Source organism: Trematomus bernacchii, unplaced genomic scaffold (genome assembly GCF_902827165.1).
Source record: "Trematomus bernacchii unplaced genomic scaffold, fTreBer1.1, whole genome shotgun sequence".
Classification (NCBI taxonomy): Eukaryota; Metazoa; Chordata; class Actinopteri; order Perciformes; family Nototheniidae; genus Trematomus; species Trematomus bernacchii.
In genome coordinates this window covers 3,450,643-3,475,538 of record NW_022987698.1, presented here as the reverse complement: position 1 = coordinate 3,475,538, position 24,896 = coordinate 3,450,643, and the positions used below count along the sequence as shown (strand labels likewise).

The following is a 24,896-nucleotide window of genomic DNA, read 5'->3' as shown; positions in this document are numbered from 1 at the left end:
ATGAAATCGAGTTTGACACCCCTGGTTTAATGTATCGAGAGGAGAAATCTCAATTTTTAGCATTTGGCTTACATAAGTAATGTCTGGACAATGTTTGGAAACATTACTGATGTAAACAAACATTAGACAAACATACAAAGCTGTTATATATATTTCTATAATGTCAGTCCATGTAATAAAGCAAAATGTCAAATATTAGATATTTCCAGCCTGATTTTCTGCATTTTATATATGGCCTATTTTGAATGTAATAATTTTGGGTTCAGGTCTTTTGATCTCAGCTCTAGGAGATTCCAATGGGCAATTTCTTGACAATTGATAGTTTAAGCTATTCATCAGAACATATTTGAACGTTAATATATTAGGAAAATAACCTAATCAGATCATGAGAAACACATTTTCTTTCTTTTTTAATACTGTGAGCCATGTTCATGTTCATCTCTCGGAAAATATTTTTGCACATTTCTGCACAGCCCTCCACTTTAAAATATAATATACTGAAGTTAACACATATTGTCATATATTCATTGAACTACGTTTTTTTAGAATAGCTTTTTTGTATATTTATATTGGGTGTACATACTTCAATAAACAACTTATTTCCTAATTTGTTCTATGTTTGCACCAGACACCAAAGCAAATTCCTTGTATGTGTAAACGTACCTGGCAATACACTCGATTCTGATTCTTCTGAGGCTAATCTTACAGCCAAAGCAAAAAGTAAATATAATGCAGTGGGTCTATGACATATTAATATAGTCGTAGTTACATTATAAAGAATGTAGATGGCGGTGCTGTATCGAAATCGTCAGTAAGTTTCCAGAACCAGTCCAGGCCCGCACAATGCATGCTGGTACTTGCAGTCAACAGGACAGCTGCACAACGTAGATTTTGATATGTTGGAAAAACCTCAAAACTACATTTCCCTTCCCACTAATGGCGATTTGAATGTCTTGAAAGGGGAGCTTTTTTCCCCAATCGATGATCTCAACTGAAGTTTCCTCTGTCAGCTTCACGTAGAGGCTGAAGAAACTCCTCGAAAATGAAAAAAGTATCGTCGAGGTTGAGCTTCGTTGAAGTCCTCGGCGGGAAACATCAACTGGAACGTAATAACATTTAGGTCCCGACAATGCGGCTCAAACAAAGCAGGCAGTGATTTGTGGTCTCTGTGGTTTTCTGTGCTGCTCCTGCTCAGCCAGGGCTGGGTCCCGTTACACTGGGTGAGTCGGCGGCTCACCAATATGTCTATGGAGGAGCAGGAATATCCCGAAGCGGTACTGGTGACAGAGGCCGGGCCGCAGTGGCTTCAAGTGGAGGTCGAGCGTCTCAGCCGGGAGCTCCGTGAGACGACCCATGAGAAGATCCAGGCGGCCGAGTACGGGCTGGCGGTGCTGGAGGAGAAGCAGCACCTCAAACAGCGATTTGATGAGTTGGAGACAGAATACGAGACGGTCAAACATGAGCTGGATCAGCTGAAGGAGGTAAACCGGGGTCATAGCCACGCAGACACACTGACACTTTGAAGATTTACGGTAGATTTAACGTTAACCCATTAAATGTATCGGTATGTGAGCAAACGGCAAGCGAGCAAACGTCCTGTTGGCAGCAACCGGTACCAGTTAAGAGGTTGTAGCAGCAACACTCGTATTGGTAATCACAATCATCATATCATATAGGCCCTATTAGTTAATCATAGACTGGATGAAGTTCATATCAATCATGGCCTTAGTTCCTTTAAAGCTCAGCTATAACTTTAACTTGTGCCTCAAAAAACTACAAAGTGCCCCAAAGAGCATACTGACAGGCTGGAAAACTATATGAAGTCTGCCAGATTATCATATTGTAACCAATATTCGTATGGTTTAATGATTTCTTCACCTCTAAGGATAACATCACTACATTACTTTTTGGTCACTTGCCCGTACTTGCTCCTGGTATGCAGTAAGGTTGAGGCCTTCAGATCAGAGCCTGCAGCTGCAGCAGTATGTCAAATTTAGATGCCTATGTGGCCAACCTGCTGTGAGTTTATTGGGTTTAAAAGTAACAGGAAGGGTCCAGGCTGTAGTAGAAAGACACACTTTTCAGACCTGTTTTGCTGCTCAGTTTAAAGTGAAGCTTGAGAAAGATGATAGCCAACCCATGGTATTTTTGTAATGCGTATCCCAATGTCCTTTTCAATTATTTAGAATACTCTTTGGAGAGACATTTCTAACCCAAGACAACAACAGTGCTAGCATTGTTTTGTGTGGGGGATTTGTCAGTGTCTTTGGGTCGATAAGCAGTCATAAGAGACCTTGGTTCACATGGCAAGGAGGTTTTAATCTTCACCATAACTAAATTCAGCTGCCTGAGACTTTTAATAACCCAATTTAGCATTACAACGTTATGACTTCAAGCCATGCTGTTGTCAACAAAGCTATAAACGTCACCTCAGCCCTTGATCTTTGAAAGGAGATGTACACTTTTAGATAACCATTTTCTGCTGTATCTGACAGCTATCAGAGCCAACAATAGGAGAATGAGGAAGAGTCAAACCTAAGATGGGATGGTAAAAGCAGCATCCAACACAGCTGAATGTGAGCGAGACATTCGGACACCTGAAAGTCAACCAAATACGACACAAACATTCGTTATTATCTATCTAATAAACCATGCTTTTAAAAAATTAAATAACAACATAAGAATAAGTGACATTGGATACTGACATCAAGAACTGTGGGAAGTTTTGACCCTACATCAAAGGAGAAGTTGAGGTTTTCCTGTCTGCGTACTAACGTCAGTCTTGTATATTCTTGCGGGCAGTGTCACTGTATCCTAAAGCACTTCTGCATTTGCTTTGCGATTGAGCACTTGTGGTCACCACTTGTTATCGATTTGTCATTGGTGTTTTACTGGTAGCCAGAAAGCCACAAATGCATAATAATGTGATCAGGTAACGGCTGTGAACAGTAGTCTAATAGATGGGCTCAGATGGATGTCAGTCCATTACTTAGATATGAATAACTTAGCTGCATCAACAATTCGTTTTTACTATCAAATTATTTGCATTTGGTTTACTTGCCTTTATTTTGTATGTTTAACATTTGTCTGACATTTGTAAAAAGTGCTACAACATTCTAATTCTCACCGTCATGTATTAAGGTCGCTTGTTTTATTCAACTAATAATCAAAGCCTAACATATAATAATGTAACATGTGCCGTATTTGACAAGCATCAAATCATCTCATTGAAGAAACTGCAACCAGAGAACATTTGGCATTTCATTGACAGAATGTTTGACTAATTGTTACAACTCTATTTCTGAATAATAAGTGACACATCATCTAGTTAGGATGAGGAACATACTTGTGTCACTAGATAAATGTCGATGGATATGCTTAGTTGTTTGCTGATGGGGATTTCCTCTCATGGCAGATACTGCAGTCCAGTCACTCAGTGAGTCATAGATGTAGTCATTGTCTTGGTATCTCATGATGCTGACTGTTACTTCTCTTTTTAGTAGAGTATGGCACAAATATATGAGTCCATTAGCACCCACTGTGCTGGAGGCTGCAGATCGATTCACATTATGACTGACCACTGCCTGTCACATGTTTGTTGACTGAAAACTTCTGCTAAAGAAAATGTGGGGTTAGAGACTGGTGGTAGGGAGAGCTGCAGCTCGGTGGTGGGTTTCTGGACTTTCTTGGACAGTAGTTGTGATGTCACCAGTTTGGCTCAGTGTCATGGCTTGTCAGCTGCATGTCCACACGTCTTTATATCAGATAGCTGTGGGAATCGGACGTTAACCTATTCATCTTATTTCAAGTTTTGTTCTGACTGTCAGTACTGTTAGCTTAAGCCTATATGCTTTTTCTTGGTATCCTTCCATTTGTGCACTCACAGTGGTGACCTCCATTAGACCTTGATGCTATGGAAAGGCTTTTATGGGACCAGAGAGTGCCTCATCAGTTTCCCCAGCATCTTGTTGAGTTCTTTGTTGTTATTTTGGTCGGAAGTGACTGAGTATGCCACAAATGCAACAGCTTTTCAGTTCAATTGCCTGACAGTATATGACCAATTTCTGCTTTATTTTGCAATGTATATCAGTAATTTTTTAAAGAAGCTGTATTTCAGTCGGATAAAATGGCAATTGTTTAAATAACTCACTGATGGTCATGAAAGCTCATCACTCCCAGGCTGTATACCACTTGCTCCATCAGTCAAGTTGTAAAGGATAGGTATATATTAAGGAAGTTTGCAAAGATTGTAATTAGCAGATATAGTTGGAGATGATTCTAAGTGTTTTATTTGAGTGCTGTAGTCGTAGTAGTTTGATTTGACATGTGTTTGTAACAGTGACTGTAGTGATTACTGTAATTATTAGAAAATGCAGAGGCAAAACAGACATAAATGTCTGGGGCACAACTTTTTATCAAAATGAGATATACTCAATGTTTAACTGTAAATTCAAATTTGGTTGTCTCAACTCAGATTTCCATGACAGACCAAACTGAAAGAGATGATTTTGGATTGGACGACAGCGTCCTCCAGCTTGTCATGTGAGCATGAGGAATCTAAATGCATATAGTTCAAATGTATCAGTGTGTGCACTAATCTCTTTTCATGCTCTGCCACTGTGTAATATGAACATCGTGACATTAAACCAATTTGTAGCAGCAGGCTGACAGTAATAGTCAGTTAAGGCTTTCTGTAAAATAATACGCAAGTCACCGTATTAATGACTGGCATGGTATTTTGGAATAAACAATGTTTGGGTAAGATAACTTATCACCGCCAGAGGTTATTTTTTGTCCGTCTTAAAACAGGCCGGCTATTATATTTTATTATAATATTTTTCTGATGTTTATTCTTTCCCTGTGTCCCCAGGCTTTTGGACATGCTTACTCAGCCCACAGGAAGGTGGCAGCAGATGGGGAAAGCAGGGAAGAGTCTCTGATGCTGGAGTCAGCCAGTCAGGAGGCTCTCTACCAGGAGAAGGTCCTTGAGCTGCAGAATGACCTCCGGCAGGCCAAAGGTTCCCTCACCAGCGTACAAGCTGAAAATGATCGCCTGTCATCTGTTGCCCTGGAGATAAGAGAGGTGAGAGTGAGCTGTTTTAAGTATCAAAGTATTGAAATATGAGTAATAAGGAGCAGACTTCAAATTAGAGCCTAAAGAGTATAACTAACTCTCTACCCATGAATATGTGTGTTTATATGAAGTGAGCATGAATGTTTTTATTTGTAAGTATTTTAACAAACTTAATGTCTCTGTTAAGAATGAACTGTTTATGTACAGATTAAAACTGCATCTTACCAAGTCAATCTGAGTATTTCTAATATGTTAACTTGAAATTGCTCCCTAGACATTGTTGACATACAGATCTACCATTTACACGTGTGGTGTGATGTGAGCTCTTATACCACACTTTTGCGGTATGCTAACATCTAGTTTAGTTTTTCTCACAGATGTAAGAGTCAATAACTGAATCAAAGTACTAGTGTGTTTGAAATGGTACACATCTTCCCAATAATGTCACCAGTTAAAAGAGAAATATAAAGAGAGAGACGGTTAGTTTAAATGATTTAAGTTTAGATTGACGTTGAGGCCAGACAGCCACTAGTTGTCAGGGTGAGTTGTGAGAGAGTTGAAGCCGGTGCTGGTAGTGGGGGAGGGTCTGCCTAGGAGCAGCAGGAAAGATGATGTAATGGTCCACTGTGGGTGACACAAAGGATGTCCTCTGCCAGGGCTCTGTAGCATGGATTGGTAAGTGGACCATGTCCTCCTTCTGTCATTACAGACGCCTGCCAAAGTCTTGCCCTGTGCTATGTGAAACATGCTGACACGCTGATACTCATGTCACTTGACCAGCTAGGCAGTAGCAAGGATGTAGTGTGCACTTCATGGGTCATTTTCAATCAATAAAACGCATAGAGCATTTTTTTAAATTGTTTTATTTTGTGTTTATTGTCATGCATTCTCCCTGTGTGTAGGGTTCAGAGCTGGCGGAGCTGCAGCGGGGTCAGCTGCGTGATGACCTGAGAGAGTGTGAGGTACGGGAGGCTCGTCTGCTGCAGGACTACAGCGAGCTGGAGGACGAGAATATCACTCTTCAGAAACAAGTCTCTGTGCTGAGACAGAACCAGGTGAGCTAAAGAACATGGAACCTCACTTAGTTGCACAAATTGAAGTGGGTGAAAATGATGGGAAATAGTAACGTTTTTCCCGTATAAACTCCTTTTTATTAACAAATAGTAACTTTTTTCACGTATAAACTCCTTTTTATGAACCACACACGTACATTTTTTTCATGCACCGATAAAACAACATAGTCATTATGTCATGTAAGAAAGTGACAAGGCAAGACATGTCACCTGCTCCACCTACACTTTAGATTTTTGCTGTGATTTGAAAACGTAAAAAAAAGTGCTGTTCACCTTAGTAGTTGCAATTAAGATTTTATGACATATTTGTATGGTCATTTTTGCACTATGTTAGGCACCTTGGCATAAAAAAACCCACCAAAGAGGTAGGGCTGTACCCGAATATTCGGTCGTTGGCCCACTATTCGGTTTTCAATTTCGTTATTCGGATTATTTATTTTTTGGCAGCCGCGCTGCACTGCGGCTGCCAAATTGAATTGATTGAAATCTCCAATATCGACATAAGAGCTTGTGCCTCTTCGGGGGGTGCTAACACTTAACCATCAACTTTATCGTTTACTTTCTCCGTCTTTATATGTAGATATTACTTTTCTCCGTTAATCTCCGCTCCTTTTGTCCGTCATATTGTTTCCATAGCAACAACTTCCTGTCAACAGCGCTAACTCTCCTTCAAAATAAAAGCATGTCAATACAAAATAGGAAGCCAAGCCAAATTACACTTAAGACATATATACAACTGCAACAAAAGTAACAAACACAATATCCTTTTCAATTTCAAAGAACATAAATTGGGTTATTTACATTAACAAATAACTATAAAACAACAATACTGTAGAATAACAAAATGAATGCCTTGAATAAACCGAAATGCACGTGTTGAAGCGTGCACCGAATATCCGAATATTCGCTGCTGATTACTACCGAATATATTTGGGACAGCCCTACAAAGAGGCCACAAATCAAAAAAGTAAAATGTAGTTTCATTATTTTTTTTGACCGTCTGCTTAGGTGGAGTTTGAAGGTCTAAAGCATGAGATCCGGCGTCTGGAGGAGGACTCTCTGTGCCTTCACAGCCAGCTGGAGGAAGCCATGCGTCTGAGAGAAATCGCCGAACGACAGCTGACTGAGGCCTTAGAAACGATTAAAACCGAGCGTGAGCAGAAGGCCACTCTTCGAAAGGAGCTCTCCCACTATATGACCATCGGCGGCTCCTTGTACAGCAGCCCTTTCAACATCTCCATCGACAACCTAAAGCTGCACGATGATCACTCCATCTTCTATGAGCCAGACAACGACGATCTGATCAGAGGCTTTGAAAATGGCTTGGCCAAGATGGCAGAGTGTGAGGAAGACAACAGAGGGAACAAGAGAGAGGCTTTCAAGCCGGCTCCCGGCCTGGTGGACGACCTGCTGACCGAGCTCAACATCTCTGAGATCCAGAAACTCAAACAACAGCTTATGCAGGTATGAAGTCGGCCTCCATAACCACAATGTATGGCCTGATCAGATATTATCAACACATTCACTCAAAAATAAATGAATTACAAAGTATGTAATACACAGGAGTAGTTGATTGTCCTTACTAACTGCTCTTGGGTAACTCTTTGATCTCAGCTGATGTATCTGGCCTGTAGTTTACTCTTTGAAAGCCCATACAAGCAGTAAAGTGCCCAAACATTTATTTGTGTTAAAACTAAATGGGTCAGTTGAATAATATATCTGTAATAAAGCAATGTCTCCATTCATGACCTATATATTTTAAGAAATGTTTACGAAAGTTTGTAGATTAATATTCAATCCATTTGAACATTACACGAATAGACAAGCTAAGTAAATGCACAAAGCTCATCAGGGATTTAAGATTTTGAAGAAATGTTTTGTTGACGATGCCAAAACAGTAACAATAGTTAATACAAAATGTCAATGCGCAGGATTAATATATACATTTAACGTAGTCAGAACTGTAACTGTCCACATCAAGTGTTGCTTACATTGTAAATACATGATTGTTGATCATCTTTGGATTTATCAGTTGTACATGCAATTTTGAAAATGCCTTTCTTTTATATGTTTAGGTGGAGCGAGAGAAATCATCCCTGATCAACTCTCTCCAGGAGAACCAGAAGCACCTGGAGCAGGCCTATGGGACTGTGTCTGAGCAAAAGGAAACAGTCAACAAGCTGACTGAGAACCTCACTGCCATGAGGAAGCTACAGGCCAGTAAGGAGCGCCATTCTGCTCTGGACAGTGAAAAAGACCGGGACAGCCACGATGACGGAGACTACTACGAGCTGGACATCAACGGGCCGGAGATCCTGCAGTGTAAATACACAGTGGCTGTGTCTGAAGCTGGGGAGCTGAGGCAGGAACTGAAAACGCTGCGGTCCAAGTACGAGGAGTGTCGAACACAGTATGAGGAGGAGCGCTCGCGGTTGGATAGCGACGTCCATGACCTCAGGTCGAAGTTGGCGTCCCTGGAGAAGATCAGCCAGGCGGATCAAGCGGATGTGACTCGTCTGGAGAAGGAGCTGCGTCTGGTCAGCACGTCGGCAGGAGAATCACTCGGCAGCCTTAACGTGGCGCAGGATGAGCTCATAACGTTCAGTGAGGAGCTGGCCAATCTCTACAACCATGTGTGTATGTGCAACAACGAGACGCCCAACCGCGTCATGCTGGACTACTACAAGGAAGGCAAGGCCATAGTGAGAAGAGGTAAAGAAGGGAAGGAGCACCAGTCTTCCATACTTCTCACCAACGGGCTGATCACTGAGTCTGAATCTGAAAACTCCAGCAGCACCACAGTCACATCCGCCCCAGAGCACCGGCCAGAACCCATGAACGTGTATAACCTGGTGGCCATCATCAGGGACCAGATCCTCCACCTGCAGCAGGCGGTGGACCGCACCATGGAGCTGTCCCGTCAAAGAATTGCAAACCTGGAGCGGAGCACAGTGGCAGACAAGGACAAAGAGGCTTGCATTGGAGAGATCCTCAAACTGAAGTCCCTGCTGAGCACCAAAAGGGAACAGATTGCCACTCTCAGAGCTGTGCTGAAGGCCAACAAACAGGTCAGAGGACCCCAGTGTGTCTGTATGTGTGTGGCCCAGCTGTATGCATGCTGCTGCTGTGTATGCTTCCCAAAGGAAGGATGTTCATTGTTTCTCAGATAGACTTGGGCCTAAAATAACCGCAGTGCAATAAATGAATAATGAATGAATATTTATATAAGTTCTTATTCCCTTTTTTAGACGGCTGAGGGTGCGCTGGCCAACCTGAAGAGTAAGTATGAGAGCGAGAAGGGCATGGTGACGGAGACGATCATGAAGCTCCGCAATGAACTCAAGGCTCTGAAAGAAGATGCCGCCATGTTCTCATCTCTTCGAGCCATGTTCGCTACAAGGTATGATTACTGGTTTACTACCTAAATGTGAACAAGCACTTATTTACATTTGTATTCCTGACAAACATGAAATTAGCCAAGACATGGCCAAGTGTTCCAGCGCGCACAACATTATTCATGACAACTAATGTCCTGTATACTTCAAAGGAAATATGAGAAAATTACCAGATTAGAGAGGACATTTATTTAAATCATGTTAATTCTTCACTTATTTTAGCATATTTCTCCTAAAAATGAAAAAAGAAAATGTTAAATATTTCATGTTGGTGTGTATAAGACACAAGGCATTGTGGGAACAGTCTGATGTAATACCGTGTGAGTGAGCTAGCAGAAACCTCATGCTCCCATCTGGAAATTGCTGTCTCGGGAATGGAGAAAACATGTGACTGCAGCAGTGGATAAAAGGCAAGTTGCTCCACCTGCTGGATATAATGTTCCTCTCTGGTTTCTTCCTATTCCCCTCTCTCTCTCTCTTTTCTCTACATCTCCCTCTCCTCCCCTCAGGTGTGATGAGTATGTGATCCAGTTGGATGACATGCAGAGGCAGCTGATTGCTGCTGAGGATGAGAAGAAGACTCTGAACTCTTTGTTACGTATGGCGATCCAGCAGAAACTGGCCTTAACCCAGCGCCTGGAGGACTTGGAGTTTGACCATGAGCAAGCCCGCCGCAGCAGCGCCACAGCCGGAGGAGGCAAGGGCAAAGCAAAGGGAACCTCTGCCAGCAAACATGTAAGTCGTATGCTCTACTGCAGAACCAACTGTGAGCCACAAAGCACCTGCAGAGGCTCTGGGTTCTTCTGCAAGGCTTAAAGTGGCCCTTTAAACCTCTATATATTTGTTATTATTTTTGTATCTTTGTAGCTGTGCATTCACTAATATGTTCTCACTCTAAGCTCTCTGATTTGGAGCCATTATACCTCTAACACAATATATGGCATACTAGTATTATTTCTTCGTCCTGTGCAGTACATTTATTTATTTATTCATTCCACACATGGCAGTTATTTTAAAACAAAACATGTTCACTTTACGAAACATGTACACTCATACTGGGTTTTAAAAAAAGATGTATAGCGCATGGTGGAAAGGAGCAGGGAGAAGAACATCTTATTTGACCTGCCCCTTCTTACAAAAAAATAACAAATGAAATAACCATTAAAAAGTAAAATAAAAGCAATATTATTTCAGTCACAGTTGCTTACAAATACTGAAACATAAAACAAAATCAAAAGTCAACTTCATACTGTCTAAATATGCTTTCATGATTGTGCTCACAATGTTAGACTGGTTTAGCAGAACCATTCCTCTCTGTGCTACTATTCATGTCAAAATACTATACAGAATATATTCATTTGGGCTCAAGGAAGGCACACATCTCCTGAGCATGAAGTATAAGTGTTATTTTCCTTGTGATATTTATATATCGTTATTTGGCTTGCGATCCACATGAAACATGAAACTTGAATTCTAAATTGAATTCAACTGAATTAGCTTCCAGGCTACATCCAATTCCAAATGTATATGTGATAATTATAGGAATATATCATTAGTAAGTGTGCGGGTCATTTGTTTTGTGAGAGGATGATGCCACATGTAACCAACAAAAGAATTATGTGAAGAAGTGCTTAGATATTCTGGCCTGAAAACAAGTTGGATGAAGAGGTTTAATAACAATGTTTACAATGATGTTACATACATGTTATCTACCTCGATATTTGTCTTGAAGAATTCATTTATATTTAAGGTCAGTTCATATTACAACTCCTTTTTTCGCTCACTGAGCCGAAAAGGCTTGTGTTCTATAACTAGTGATATACTATTCTCTATTTTCTGTATCATATTCAGGAAGTGAAGAGTTTGATTTAATTATTTGAATGATAATGACATCGAGATCATGTAAAATGTCCCTGTATTATCAGTGACTCCTTACTGAATCCTGCATGCATTACACCCCTCATTCTTCTGCTTTCATCTAATGTTACCTTAATTATATAACTTGATCCAAGTGATTCAGTGGAAATACACATTTCAACAATCAACCAACAATCTAATTAATGTGATTTCTCTTCTGTTTCTGTTTTTCTATTTGCAGTAAATCAATCATGCCAAGTGTCCTTAAGGAGCTCCGTCAGGCTGTCTGTGACAGTCTCCAGTCACCTGGTTCCTTCACTCTCTAATCATGCTCCAAATCATGTTAATGTTAACACTAGAACATATACATCAGTCATTGCCAAGGGCCTTGTTTTAGAGTGCCAAAACCAGTGTGTTTAAATCAGTTGAACATTAAGAGAGAATGACTCGTCGCATCAGCGGTCCTCTGCAGTCTTCCAACAATATGCACCACTATTATTATTGAACCATAGAAAGCATCAGCGCAGGCCTTTGCTGATCTCTCATTGCCAATGTTACCATGACTGTGCACTTTTTCGCTTTGCCTACCCATAGCTGATTCCTCTATCTTTCTAAAAATCATACTAATTATTTGAAATATTATACATTCATTTTTTTACCAGATGTGCATGTTCATCTACCAGGTGATATTTTTAAGTGGTTCAACATATTTGTTATCCTTATTTATTTCATAGCAACACATTGAGAGATAATGTGGTAACTGCTTTTAAACCAGAATCTAACAAGAGGGACAAAAACACTTTTCTGCCTTAGTTGTTTTCCTTTTGGCCTTAAATGTATGGGTGCGTTTCTGACAACCCATATAAACACTTTCTAGGTATTCAAGATAATTGATAACCTTTGTTCCTGTTTATCTGATAAAAAGAAATATGAAATATATTATTTTCACTAAAGACGATCCTGCAAATATGGAACTTCAGTTTCAGGGTATTACTACATGTTGTGTGCTTGTCCTTTGTAGACATGGCAAAGCTGTTACAAATTCAGTATGCTTGTTACGACTAAGAAAGAGTATTAATGCAAAGCTTATTTAAAAATGTCTAAGTTAAGGTCAGATGTTGAAAGTATTCATTAACTTTATTCATGAAGGAGAGTTTTAATCTTATTGTTTTAATACACCTTTGTTTAAAACATCTAGGTCCTTATATCTGCAAACAAGCCTGCAATGCCATTTTGTGTCTGTTTCTATGAGTGCAATTTGCAAACATGGCAAGAAAAAAACAACTAAATGTTTGTGCTATGTAAACATTTTAAACACATTGTTGCTCACATACTTGGTCCTAATTGTTTTTTTTATATGATTTTACTATATCTGCAATTGTATTTATTTGACACTGTTCAGACAACAGGATGCCATTATCCTCTTTCTTTCATAAGGGAGTCAAGAGTAAAAGTGGCTGGTCAGAATATTGATCATTGAAGACTGAACGTGGGGTAAAACACTAGCAAAATGTTTGACTGTGGGTTACTGCTAACAGTTATGGATGGTGAAATAATAAATTTACTTTAAAAGTGTAATTTTGGTTCATTATCATGCAAGCATAATGTTACTCATCCAATTGTCATTTTTAATAAAGCTTAATTCTTTCACTGTTGAGACATGATCCTATATTGCTTGTTAAGAGTCAATTATGATGCCTCCAAGAGTTGAGAAAAAGCTTCACTATTACCATGTATATGCCTTTCTATGCCTATCTGATGCCTAAGAAATGAATTCATGTATACATGCACTTTCTAGTCTCATACGACACAAAGTTGGATCTAATTTGAACGTGACATTTACCATTTTAAATTCAGAAATGTACAAGGAAACAGTTTAATAATGTGTTTAGCCATAGTTTGGAGATCATTGGCTCGTTTTATTGTAAATACATCTCAGCATTTGTATAAAGTAATGCATTTATTTCGTTAATCTGGGATTTGCCATATCTATTTCCATTTCCGGTGAAAAGGAAAGGTTTTTTTTTCCTTTTTTGAAGACGTTTACGTAAGCCACTCCCTGCCTGCGCGGTGACGTCAGGGGGCGTTCCAAACAAAGGACAGAGGGGACTCCACAATGGGAGGTTTGTGTCTTTCCTTACGAGAAATTACCCTTATCTTAACAAAGGTTACTGTTTGCATTCTGTTTTGGTTTAATCTCTTCCCATTTGGTCCAAAACACGAACATTATAACAGCGCTAACGACCTCAAAGGTTGCCTGTCTTCGCCAATGACAATGTAGCGTTTCAGTCAAGTCCTGTTTCTAAAAAGTTTTTTTTGCACTTAGTAACACGCTTAAATGTTCGATTTGCAAATGTTTAGATAGATTACCAACCATATATGTCTTCTCACACTCTGTCACATTTACGATTAGAGACTTGAGATCATGTCAAACTTATTTTCTGTATTCAGACCTATGCTACCGCAAACGTACTTCTCTTTCCAATGAACCAGCTATCCTGTTGTCAGACAGTGTTTTGAATGTATCGCTGATGTGCTGAGTTATTGTTTTAAACGTCTCTCTTTTAACGCGGACAGACAGTTTCCATGAACAGCTGTTGGAGGACAGCGCCTTCCTCAGAGCTGACCGCAGACTGGACATAGAGCTGGTGGACAAAATCATCCTGCAGCTCAACAGGATCTACCCGCAGATCCTGTCAGACAAGGAGGCCACCAAAGTAAGTTCTCATCACAAAGTTCCTCACTGTCTGGGTCACAAGCAGGCAGAGGTGGAAGAGATGAAGTCAAAGATGTAGCACAGTGTATAGTTCGTTTTAAGATGTAGGCTACTGCAAAGGGAAGCATCCCTGTCAATGTTATACTTTATTTGACTATTATTACTGCTGGTATTTACTGTGCTGGAATCTAGTCAACATTTTCTGTGACTATTTCACGAGATGTCAATTGTCTACTGTGAAGCACATTGGACTGCAATTATTGTATGGAAGGTGCTAAACAAATAAAGACTATTATAATGCTTTATATTCTATAAACTTGTAGTAGGTTCTTATGCAGAATGATATACTGATATGATTGGTAACTATGGTTGTGGGATAAATCTCAATGAGTTAGAAATTCATTATTTCTCTTTGACATTGAGTAAAACGATCATGTAAAATAATCAATAATATACTGCAGGAAGGTGCAAATGGCTTAAAAGTATATATTTAAACAAGTATATTAATTGTACTCGCTTATATATTTAAGTTAATGTACTTTATTATGTGACATTACATACAACAACAAACACTGTATTTAGAATATGTTTTTGTCAAGCACCTGATAGTCTTGGTACATATAGGTACATGAGTATTCTTCCTTTGAACAGACGCTCCTGATTATGTCTTGCAATTAGCATTAACATGAAAACATATTGAAATAAAAAAATCCTGGACCTTCCTGTCTGGCCTGGGCAAGACGTGTTAGCAAGCATTTCCATACACCATATATAATGATATCCTGTAATAACTGTTGTTATCCAGTTCAGAAACTTGGATTTGCCCACAAGTGTCCGAGTGGGTGAGCTTCTGACCCACTTGCAGGGGAAAGGAGATGAAGCCTGCAGGGAGTTCTACAGAGCTCTTCACCTGCATGTGGAGGAGGTTTACTACAGCTTGCCTACCAGGCTGCGCCTCAGAGGTTAGTCTCCAAGAACAGTGCCTTTAAATCATATGTGAGCTATTTATTCATTATTTGGATATTACAGAATAGGCTTAAGGTATGTATTTGTTTGTTTGAGTATATGTTACATTGTATTCTTATCCGTCCTGCTCCAGTTTCCTTAGATCCACTCACAATTCCACGTGTCCACCAACAGAGACATGTTTTAAATGACAGAGGTAAGATGCTAGTTATTTATTCTTTAATGATGGGCAGCAAAATCCTAACATGATCAATGTATATGATAATCATTGTGATTGAAAAAAAATATGCCATTAGTGTGACGAGTAGTCATTTAATGCTGAGAAGTACACAGATAATTCATTCTATTTCTTACGTTATGCTGACCTCTTTCCAGGTCCGGTCTTCTTTCTGGGCTGTTTCAGCGTTGCAGTGGGAATGGCTTTACTTTACTACTACAGTGGTAAGTAACTTTCCAGTTTTTCAACATAACCTGACTTTGCAATGTTAATAATCAGATATTGTCAGTATTATTGGGTATTTATTACCAATTTAAGAACGCATGCTTTGAACATACTACTTCACTTAATGGTGTTCATTCAGTGATACAAAGATGGTGTCTTTGTTCTGTAGAGACAAAAGTGACGGGAGGTAGCCGGGCCCTCGGGATGGCGTCTCTGGGTTTGAAACGAAAAGCTCAGGAAGTTCTCATATGGTACACTGAAGAAGGCCTCATGAAGTAAGGGAGGAGGGGGGCGACTCCTTCACACCAGGTGCTTCAGCAGTTCTGCTCCTATGAATTGTACCAAAGCATAGCACACTATATATTTTCAGGATTTGATACTCATTTTGTACACACTTGTATAAAGTATTCTGGTTGTGGTCTAAAATGAGGAATATGGGGTATGTTTTGAGCTACATTTGGCCCTTTGCTATGTTTTCCTCACATGTTGTTACCTATTTAAGTTGGCAAATGGGAAATCAAAAACAAGCTCATTAAACAAGTTGTTCTCACTACCTTTTAATGTGGAACAAAATAACTTTTACAAACCAAAATTATACATTTTGAAAAAATAAATATTTACAATTGGAAATATGTTATTGACTATAAATGGTCAATTTTCAGCAAAACGCTAAATATAGCCTCCAATTAATTGGTGTATTTCGCAGTCCTATAATAACTATCCTTAAATGCAGAAATTACAATTTGGTACTGAGACTATCCTAAAACATTTTTTTTGTGATGAAGTTTAACATTGGCAACTGATGTCAAGCATACAATTTAAGAGTTCTCCCCAAATTTAGTCAGAAACCAACCCCATGATGCTCAGCATTGGTGGAACAATACTGCCCTCTTGTGGCTAAAAGTGAACTACATCACCAGCAGTGCACACATATGTTGGCTTGTTTTGGTTTCATAATAGCTTCCCGAAAATCTGCTGCTCACATTTAGACAGAAAACGGGATAAGGCGTTTTAACAGGAAGATATTATATTGAGCCGTGTCCGTATAATAACACTTTTAGACGAGTTTTGCAACCACGTGTTTCCCTCCGCCAATGAAACACGCTACCAGCGCAGTGCATTATGGGAAGAGCTACCAAAAACATAAATAATGTCTAATGAAGAGTCGTACTAATACAAATGAAACACTAATTGAACTTTTTACGGATGAAATATTCACCATGTGTGTCTAATATATGTGTTTTTGTTTAGTATCCTATTCGGAAGTTACACCGTAATGCAAAGTAGGTTCCATATGTCCGGGTATATATAGGGCGGACTTGCATAATAGCTGATGTGTTGTATGAAAGGAGAGAAGGTTAGCACTCCCCTCGACAAGGATGGAATTGGCCCTAGTGGCCATCAACACATATACGGTTAAGGCACTGCCACCTACTTCGTGGCATCTATAACCAGATTTTTTGATTAGTATAAATTCGACTTAATCCAACAATTATTTACTATCTCTTAATTTTCTTTTCCCCGTTCAACGTTTAGACCATTTACTCTAAGAAAGGAAGCATGCCTTAACATTTTCCCGTGTCTTTGTTTCCGCTGGGTCAGGCAGGATGTGAACTCTTATTATGTTCCTCTTTGCCTTCAGCATTTAGCCTCTGCTGAATACACGAAGGGTTACTGAAACTCCTGTGTTTTCTATCTCATAGAAGGAGCTAATAAACTCAGTTTGTGAGCGTTAAAGTGCATTCAAATTTGTATATAATTCACAGCTATAGATATTGTAATTTATAGAGTAGAGTGGATATTATATTAATCTCATTGTGCCTTTTGGTTGACTATTTGTCAATAATTTAATAAATTGTATTAATTTACTCTACACAGATAGGTAGAATTAGTTGGTATTTCTCAGGCTGTTTGTAAACCATGACATAGAGAACATGCTAGTAACTATCATAATGGTGCTGTGGTACGACTGTCTCTTTGTTAATTGTCTCTTGTTGGGGTAGACTTCAGGGTATCAAAAGCCAATACCAAGAAAATCTAAAAATGTTCAATGTGCATGACTTTGTTGTTATTGTACGAATTAATTTTGTAATATTATTCTAAAAGGAAATATTGATAACTGATTTTGGATGTCCATTGCCTGACGGTTTGTTACATTTTGTGTAATGTGTCACGTACAAAGGCCTTAAATTAGAGGTGCCATCGTTTGAACTGAGACTTTTGTCTTTTACAAAAATGCATGATAAGAATAAACGGGACAAAAAACACATCTTATAATTTCTGAAGTTTTATTTATAAAATGTATTTCAAAAGAAGTCACAGTGTGTAATACAAGATCATGTAAAGCTTTGGAAAAATTTGGTCATTTAAAAAAGTGATTTAAAAAAAAGCCTAAAAGTAACCACATACACAATATACTGCAAACGTTTTTAACTAATATATACAGGTAAATAAGTTCAAACAAAACACACAAGGCTTTCGACAGCACACGAAACAGAGCATGTAAGGTCCACTTCATTGGATTGGTTGAGGTTTATGAAAGTGTAAACTGTTTAAAATGTTTCCCCAAAGTAATAAAGCTTTTACAGTATATCATGTAATGCCTCATGAGCAGCATGGTCCATGATGCATTTATTATTAAGGATGTCTTTTGGGTTATGCTATTGTGATTATGTTCTTTTTTTCTAAGGCTGCAGGCATACATTGTGGTTTAGACTGACAGATACTGACACATTTCAAAATAAGGGATGAAAGTCTTTTTTGGTTCCTGATTAGTTTTCCTTTTTTTTTACATAGGTAAAGGCAGTCATTTATCAGCATCGGTAACCTGAGCATGATGAGGTAACAAACGGATTGATGGCCACATGAAATAAAAACAGACCGAAGACTTATCCAAAGTCAGAGGAAGGGAACTCTAACACACATACACACACACACACATACATATACACACACACACACACACACCAATTACCAGAGTCTCATGCCTAGGACGTCAAAAAAATGGAAGTGCAATGCCACTTAGTTTGGGGAATAAATATTCTGCATATTTGTGTAAATAATGTGGAGGTCCTTCTTTACTAAGTTGATCTGCAGGCATGTAGAGTCGTGTAAAGGGTGATCAAGAACTCGGGTTGGGCCGCTGTACACCAAAGGCTGTAATGAAGACGTTGACCACGACTATGATAAAGACAAAGGCTGTGGTGGTATTCTCCAAGATGTTCAGCTTGAAGTGCATGCTTGCATCATTCAGGTTCCACTTAACTGTAAAAAGAAAAAAGAAAATACATTAGTTTTGCCTAGGCAGTAGGAGTAGGCCTGCCATCCCCTCAATAAACTATCACAGAGTTTCCTGTTGGATTGGTAATCATTTCTGAGCTCCATGGTAGATGGACAACATCTGACAGCACAGCCCTCAGGTGAATAATGTGCTTCTTCCTCCATTAGGACATTACATGCTTCGCTGGGTTGAGAATTATTTTTTTTTAGAAAGAGAAGGTCTGTTTTTCTTTTTTAACGGCCCTCTCAGATTTGGCAAATCTCCAAGACATGATTTATTTTCCAAAAGTTAAGAGAGCTCTTTAAAACTGGAAACAGCTGACAGCAGAGGCATTTCTTCCTGTTATGGCTCTATAAACTCAGCCAACAGTGTTAGGATAAGATAAGGAGTCAAAGGAGTGGTGAGCACACTGATATGTATGTGCTCCCAGGGTTATATGCCCAGAGAAGCATAAATATTATTGTGCTTCTTTTTGTGTGGTTCGTTGGTAGACCTGTAAAAACTCAACAGCATGAGAAATGTAATATCCAATTAAATGGTTTTAGTTGTAGAGAATGATTGGCCAAAAAAGTCCTATCAATGAACAGCAGTTGTTAGTTGTGTTCCCATGTGACAGTGTAGTTACAAATGCACACACATTGTAACAAGTACACGTTTTTTGACCCGGCCTTTGCCTGTAACAGCGGGCCCAAAAAGTCCCATTTGTGACTTAAACGGGTGTGCATGTGTAACTTCAGTATCACATAGCATGGGAGATTTGAGTATTGACTCCGACCGTCACTCTCGGAGTCGGTTGTCGAAACCCTAGTGCATGCGTTTGTCACCTCCCGCTTGGACTACTGCAATGGTGTCCTGTTCGGGGTTCCCAAAAAAACCCTGGACAGGCTCCAGTATGTCCAAAACTGTGCTGCTAGGGTACTCACACACACAAAGCTGTGGCAGCACATCACTCCCACCCTCATCCACCTACACTGGTTGCCGGTCAAGTCCCGCATATCTTACAAAGTACTCCTCCTTACCTACAAGTCCCTCCATGCCCTTGCCCCCCAGTACCTATCGGACATCCTTCACCCACATGCCCCACCCCGGAACCTGCGGTCCTCAGACTCTGGCCTGCTTACCACCCCCCGCACCAAACTGCGAACCTTCGGGGACAGAGCCTACAGTGTGGCAGCCCCCACCCTCTGGAACGCTCTCCCTGCGGAGATTCGCAACATCCCCACACTCAACGCCTTCAAAAGGGCCCTCAAGTCCCATCTGTTTGCCAAGGCTTTCGGCCCCTAATCGATCTGTTGTTTTGTCTGTCTGACTTTTGTTTTGTTATGTTTGTTTTTGCCCTATTACTTGTAAAGCGACCTTGGGTCCCTTGAAAGGCGCTATATAAATGCAAGCTATTATTATTATTATTATTATTGAGTTTCACAGAGTTGTCTGCCTTGAATCTGTAAACGGATTTTCACAAAAGCAGTTCCTTTTGTTACATAACAATTGTTATAATCAAGTCGACACACCTAGCTAATCTGGACAAAGTAAACATGATCTCACATTTACTTTACACAATGTTGCAGTAGAAGACACGTTCTTGTGAGTAGCAGAGGACCAAAACAATATATTTTATATATTTCAATGATCTCTTTAAATATATAAAAGCCTGGAAAATAAGAAATTGGAGACTCTCAAATCACCTATGAAGATGAGCAGAACTCCCACTATGATTTGTAGGATGAGGGAGATGCTAATGAGAGTGATAAGGGGTGCATAGAAGGTGAAGCCAGGTCCTTGCTCCATCACAGCCTTCAGCTGTGAGGCGTTGGCCATCAGTAGAGCTATATCCAGCATGCTCTCTGCCGCACTCTTCTTATTAGCATAATGGTTCATGTTCAGAAGCTCCTGTGGCCTCCTCCCTTGGCCTTGCAGCGCGACCTAAAGGCAAACATAAACCATGACATCAGTATGACATCAGTATTGACGGTTAGAAATGTGGTAATTCCATTCCTCTATTAATGTCTCAATTATGGTAGATTTCATGAACATAAAATATGTTGTCATCAGGTGTTAGTTATTTACTTTGTGATGTAGCATCTGAGGTATTTTTATTAAGTGTAACCTCACCCTCCGGTCTAAGCCAAACTCTACCCTCTGCATAAATACAAACAATTCTACTAAGTGGGAAAGAGGCAGAAAAAGGGGAAATAGATTAGAAAGACTAAATGACATAGATACGTACAAACAGGTCCACTCTGTCCGCCGAGCAAGGTTGCATATTTGTACATTTGGTAAGAAATGTCAATATTAGCCGCAGCATTGGTGAGTTTAATCACAGTGGAGTCATATCATTTCCCTTACAGCTTAAACATGTGTATGTGTGCACAAATTCTTTAAACTTAACAGATGTGGTCTAACTCACGACACTTCTAAATGAACCCACTCTGTTAGTGTACTGATGTAATAGAAATAAACACATTGAGTATTTTCACTTTCACCACTGTAACTCTAACACTGCAAACAGCCTGCTTTCTTCTCCTGAAATTGTGTAAACAAGGTTTATAAATGAGTGGGACAAAATAACAACACACTGCTGCAAGCATGTTGAGTTTTATTTAAATATGTGTGGAAAAATGATGTCACCTTCTCAGGAAATACAGTGCTGGAAATGCGGGGGTTCTTTTTCAGCCTAAATCTTCCATTTAGAAATAATTGTGTGAACTCGAACAGTGATCAAAGCTGGTCCAGCATAAGTTTGAAAAATAAGATAATGTTTAAAACTCAACCATGACAATACATTTTATCGCAACTGATCAGCATGACGGCAAAACTATAATCCAGATTTGCGCAATTCCAGTATTTTAGTTTTCTATGAAAAAAAAATGGTGGAAGTGAAAGTGTACAGTGGCTAAATTGAAACAGGAACAACCATGGCTCTCTGACCAGGTCACAAAACTGATGCACAATAATGACCTCGATCTGGTTTCACTAAATACACCATATGTAAAACCACATAGTACAGTGTGGAAGACAATCAATTGTCCATGAATCATTTTCCCTACTTTTTGTAGAACAGTAAAGAAATGGGTTACGTTTGTCTCTTTGGTGAAATGAGACTGTAGTAAATGGTTAACTGAAAACAAAACTATCACATCACAGGAAGCCAGGGTCTGAGGTCATGAGTTTAGATCTGTTCTCAGGGTTTCATCTCGGTGGAGAGTAGTTCAGAGATTGCAACAAAGTCCCCCTTGTGTAAAGGTTGACAACGTCGCACACTGAGGCTCAGCTTAGCGTTCTTGTTTCTTCAGGAAACTACCAAGTCACAGAGGAAAAAGATGCTCTTGTGGTAAACCAGCAGTGTCAGAGTCAATAACTGTCCCATTAAATGTAATTGTACTGTTACAGCTTCATTTTCACTTTCTGTCCTCTGACTGAGTATAGCTTCCTATAAATACGGTGCTTTCTAGGGAGGAGAGAGCTTTCTTTAAACGTTGGTTATAATGTGTTCCTTATGTGGTGTGGTTTTTGGGAGAAGGTTTTTATGTTCTCTTCTCAGAGAACCTGGATTCTTGCTGGTTGTGTGAAGCCTGATACATTATTTTCAATATTGGGTTATACAAGTGACATTTATTTGATTTTTTGTTAACGGCTTGCTGCCCAAAACAAAACATTTAAATTGTAGCACGTAAATTATGGAAGTACAGAACAAGCAGATTTTTTCAACATCAATTAACCTGTTTCAATGATTGTTTTTTGGATTATCTATTGGTTAGACTATTACATGTTCCTATAGCAGCTCATGATGACATAATTTAAAGCTTTTTTTATATATATATATATATATATCATTTAAAAAGAGGAACAATTAAAAGACAAGTTCATAGAAAATAATGATAATAACTTAAACAATCGAACAATAAAAAAAAAAATTAGGCTGGATTAATTGTTTCCTGTAATTAATTTCCAGTAACGCATATGATGACTTCGACCACTTCCCATTAATAGTTTTGAATACATTAACGGATTAAATTATATTAGTCATAGATGACTTGTTACGCATTGAGGTTATTATTAGTTATACATGGTACCAGTGGAAGAAAACATTAATATTCTTTAATTGAGTTAAAGTTACAATACAACACTGTAAATATACTAAATTGAAAGTAAAAGTAAAGCATCGAGAATGGCACCCAAGTAAAAGTATTTAGGTACGATTAGGAAACTATATTTAAAGTATTAGGACTAAAAGTACTCATAGCAGAAAAAACTCAAATAATATTTAAAAGCAAAAGCAGCAAATCTTCAAATTTAAGAAGCTGGAGCTGTGAAAAATGTTTTGAACCAAAAATGTCTTAGCAAAACGACTGCCAATTAATTTTCTGTTAACTCATTCATGCTTTTTGTTACTTAAATATAACTTTGGATGGTTCAATATACCAATAATCATATTTTAAAGGTTTTTCCTAAGTATTGTGTGTCAGAATCGGAATTTATAAAGTATCTAATAGATAACTCTGTAAAATATATGTAGTGGAGTAAAAAGTACAAAATGTGCTTCCAAATGTACAAAAAGTACAGTAGTATAGTAGAGTAGTATATAATACAAATAGGCTACTCGACAGGATGATGAAAAATGACAGTAGCTCAAATGTGTACTTAAGTACAGTACTACAGAATAAATGTACTTATTTACTTTCCACCACTACACAGTACCATTTATATAAAGGGGAGCCAGTGTAGACCCTCGGACAGGCTAATAACACACACATATTTATTGTTTAAGAGAGCAGATGTAAGTTTGCTTTTACATTCCTGAATGTGACCAGGTTTTAACAAGCACAGTTTAAAGCTATTTAGCGTTAGGTCCGATCAGATCATATCCCTGGTTTACATCACCTGGAGGTGGATTCCTTTACAGAGCAATGCTTGTTGGATCTAATTTACACCCACGTGGTCATCATTAAGATGTAAACTGAGCCCCGAGGACGAGAACAGGGCAACAAAGGCAAACTCAGCTCACAACACAAACACACGTTATCTGTTGAATAGAAACTAATGCTAATCTGCTAACCGGTCACATTGGCTTAATGACCTCAAACCCAAACACGGAATGACACTTTAACAATGGTCAAAAAACAAACACCGTTAGGGTGCGTGGAAAACAACAGTAGACAATAGATATCCGCTGTACCCGATCAATATATCTTACTTGTGACTGTTTTTGAGGGGATTTTACCCCGCCTGAGCAGCCCTGGATGTTAGGGGACGCTTTACATTACGCTGTCTTTTGTCACGGACACCGGTATTAACTTACCTCCGCCTCCCCATTTCGGTCGGCATCACCGTTCATTTCATAGCTGTCCGTAGCCATCTTCTTAATAACTTTATCCAGAATAGCTTGGTTTATACTGAGTGTAGGGTAAGGGTTCAAGGGAGACGGTGGTTCAGCCGGCGGGTACAGAGACTATATAAAGGCTAGCGTGACGACAAGAGGGTAGAAAAACTCCAGGCTACCGCCCCTCCTACACGGGGGAGCCCGTCCTCAGAGAGCGGGCTGTTAGTGTAAACACGGCAGGTTGCTCACTGGAATGTATGGGGGTATTTCCCACAGTTGAAGAGAAACCATAATTTCTTCAGAAAAGCAGCGTTTAGGACTGTAACGTTATTTAGCCCTGGCTCATGGTGAACAGACTGTGAAGGCAAGATGACGTTTTATTGCCACCTTGTGTATTAATGTGGTATTGCATGCTCAACTCTGGATGTCCTGGCGATGCAATGAACCAAAGGGTGCTGTATTTTGTCCTAATTTAAACCAATTCAAACTTGTTCAAGGAAAACATACATTTGACATACTGAAAAACTAGATTTTGTTTCAGAGCTTTCTAAAACACCTTCTACATAAGTGACACCATATGTTAATTAAAGCTTTTGATTTTCTTTGGTGATGGATTTTACAAGTTCAATAAATAAATACATTATTGAAACTTGTTAATTGGCTAATTAACCGATTCCAGTAGGGGCCCTGGGGTTTCTTTTTTATTCCCCTCCTTCCCTTTTTCTGTGCATAATTTATACTTATAAAATAACATTTTCAAGTTGAACACAACA

The 24,896-nt window shown here is 39.2% G+C and overlaps 3 protein-coding genes and 1 non-coding gene across 5 annotated transcripts; 3 read left to right on the top strand and 1 right to left on the bottom strand.

Annotated features, from left to right (window-relative positions):
• Positions 1–893: 893 nt before the first annotated feature.
• Positions 894–13,054, top strand: LOC117489416 (protein bicaudal D homolog 2-like). Of its 2 annotated transcripts, XM_034138658.1 has the most exons (9): positions 1,267–1,481; positions 4,475–4,542; positions 4,871–5,083; positions 5,977–6,129; positions 7,156–7,611; positions 8,223–9,215; positions 9,396–9,547; positions 10,052–10,277; positions 11,641–13,054. In XM_034138658.1, the coding sequence occupies exons 3-9, from the start codon at positions 4,940–4,942 to the stop codon at positions 11,641–11,643; spliced, it is 2,127 nt and encodes a 708-aa protein (XP_033994549.1). In that variant the 5' UTR covers positions 1,267–1,481; positions 4,475–4,542; positions 4,871–4,939; the 3' UTR covers positions 11,644–13,054. The 2 variants fall into 2 exon arrangements, with proteins under 2 accessions (XP_033994548.1, XP_033994549.1); XM_034138657.1 differs by lacking the exon at positions 4,475–4,542 and having other exon boundaries at positions 894–1,481.
• A 419-nt stretch (positions 13,055–13,473) lies between these two features.
• card19 (caspase recruitment domain family, member 19) lies at positions 13,474–17,790 on the top strand. The gene is made up of 6 exons (XM_034138661.1): positions 13,474–13,522; positions 13,977–14,116; positions 14,921–15,077; positions 15,215–15,277; positions 15,457–15,522; positions 15,693–17,790. Exons 1-6 carry the CDS (start codon positions 13,516–13,518, stop codon positions 15,800–15,802), a joined length of 543 nt encoding a protein of 180 aa, XP_033994552.1. The 5' UTR covers positions 13,474–13,515; the 3' UTR covers positions 15,803–17,790.
• On the top strand, positions 16,859–16,986 carry LOC117490022. The gene has a single exon (XR_004556639.1). It is a non-coding gene; the product is annotated as a U6atac minor spliceosomal RNA (small nuclear RNA).
• A 7-nt stretch (positions 17,791–17,797) lies between the features above and the next one.
• ninj1 (ninjurin 1) lies at positions 17,798–24,264 on the bottom strand. Its single transcript, XM_034138662.1, has 3 exons — positions 24,103–24,264; positions 20,489–20,726; positions 17,798–18,787 (listed from the first exon to the last, which is right to left on the bottom strand). The coding sequence occupies exons 1-3, from the start codon at positions 24,157–24,159 to the stop codon at positions 18,645–18,647; spliced, it is 438 nt and encodes a 145-aa protein (XP_033994553.1). The 5' UTR covers positions 24,160–24,264; the 3' UTR covers positions 17,798–18,644.
• Positions 24,265–24,896: the final 632 nt, after the last annotated feature.

What these genes read in the sequence shown, in the direction of transcription:
- LOC117489416 (XM_034138657.1), top strand. Translation starts at nt 1,242, where the DNA reads ATGTCTATGGAGGAGCAGGAATATCCCGAAGCGGTACTGGTGACAGAG. An exon ending in AGCTGGATCAGCTGAAGGAG is followed by an intron (nt 1,482 to 4,870) that starts GTAAACCGGGGT and finishes CTGTGTCCCCAG; the next exon opens with GCTTTTGGACATGCTTACTC. An exon ending in TTGCCCTGGAGATAAGAGAG is followed by an intron (nt 5,084 to 5,976) that starts GTGAGAGTGAGC and finishes CCCTGTGTGTAG; the next exon opens with GGTTCAGAGCTGGCGGAGCT.
- card19 (XM_034138661.1), top strand. An exon ending in TACCAGGCTGCGCCTCAGAG is followed by an intron (nt 15,078 to 15,214) that starts GTTAGTCTCCAA and finishes GTCCTGCTCCAG; the next exon opens with TTTCCTTAGATCCACTCACA. An exon ending in TTTACTTTACTACTACAGTG is followed by an intron (nt 15,523 to 15,692) that starts GTAAGTAACTTT and finishes TTTGTTCTGTAG; the next exon opens with AGACAAAAGTGACGGGAGGT.
- ninj1 (XM_034138662.1), bottom strand. Translation starts at nt 24,159, where the DNA reads ATGGCTACGGACAGCTATGAAATGAACGGTGATGCCGACCGAAATGGG. An exon ending in ACCGAAATGGGGAGGCGGAG is followed by an intron (nt 20,727 to 24,102) that starts GTAAGTTAATAC and finishes GTTTGCCTTTAG; the next exon opens with GTCGCGCTGCAAGGCCAAGG. An exon ending in AGTTCTGCTCATCTTCATAG is followed by an intron (nt 18,788 to 20,488) that starts GTGATTTGAGAG and finishes TTCTTTTTACAG; the next exon opens with TTAAGTGGAACCTGAATGAT.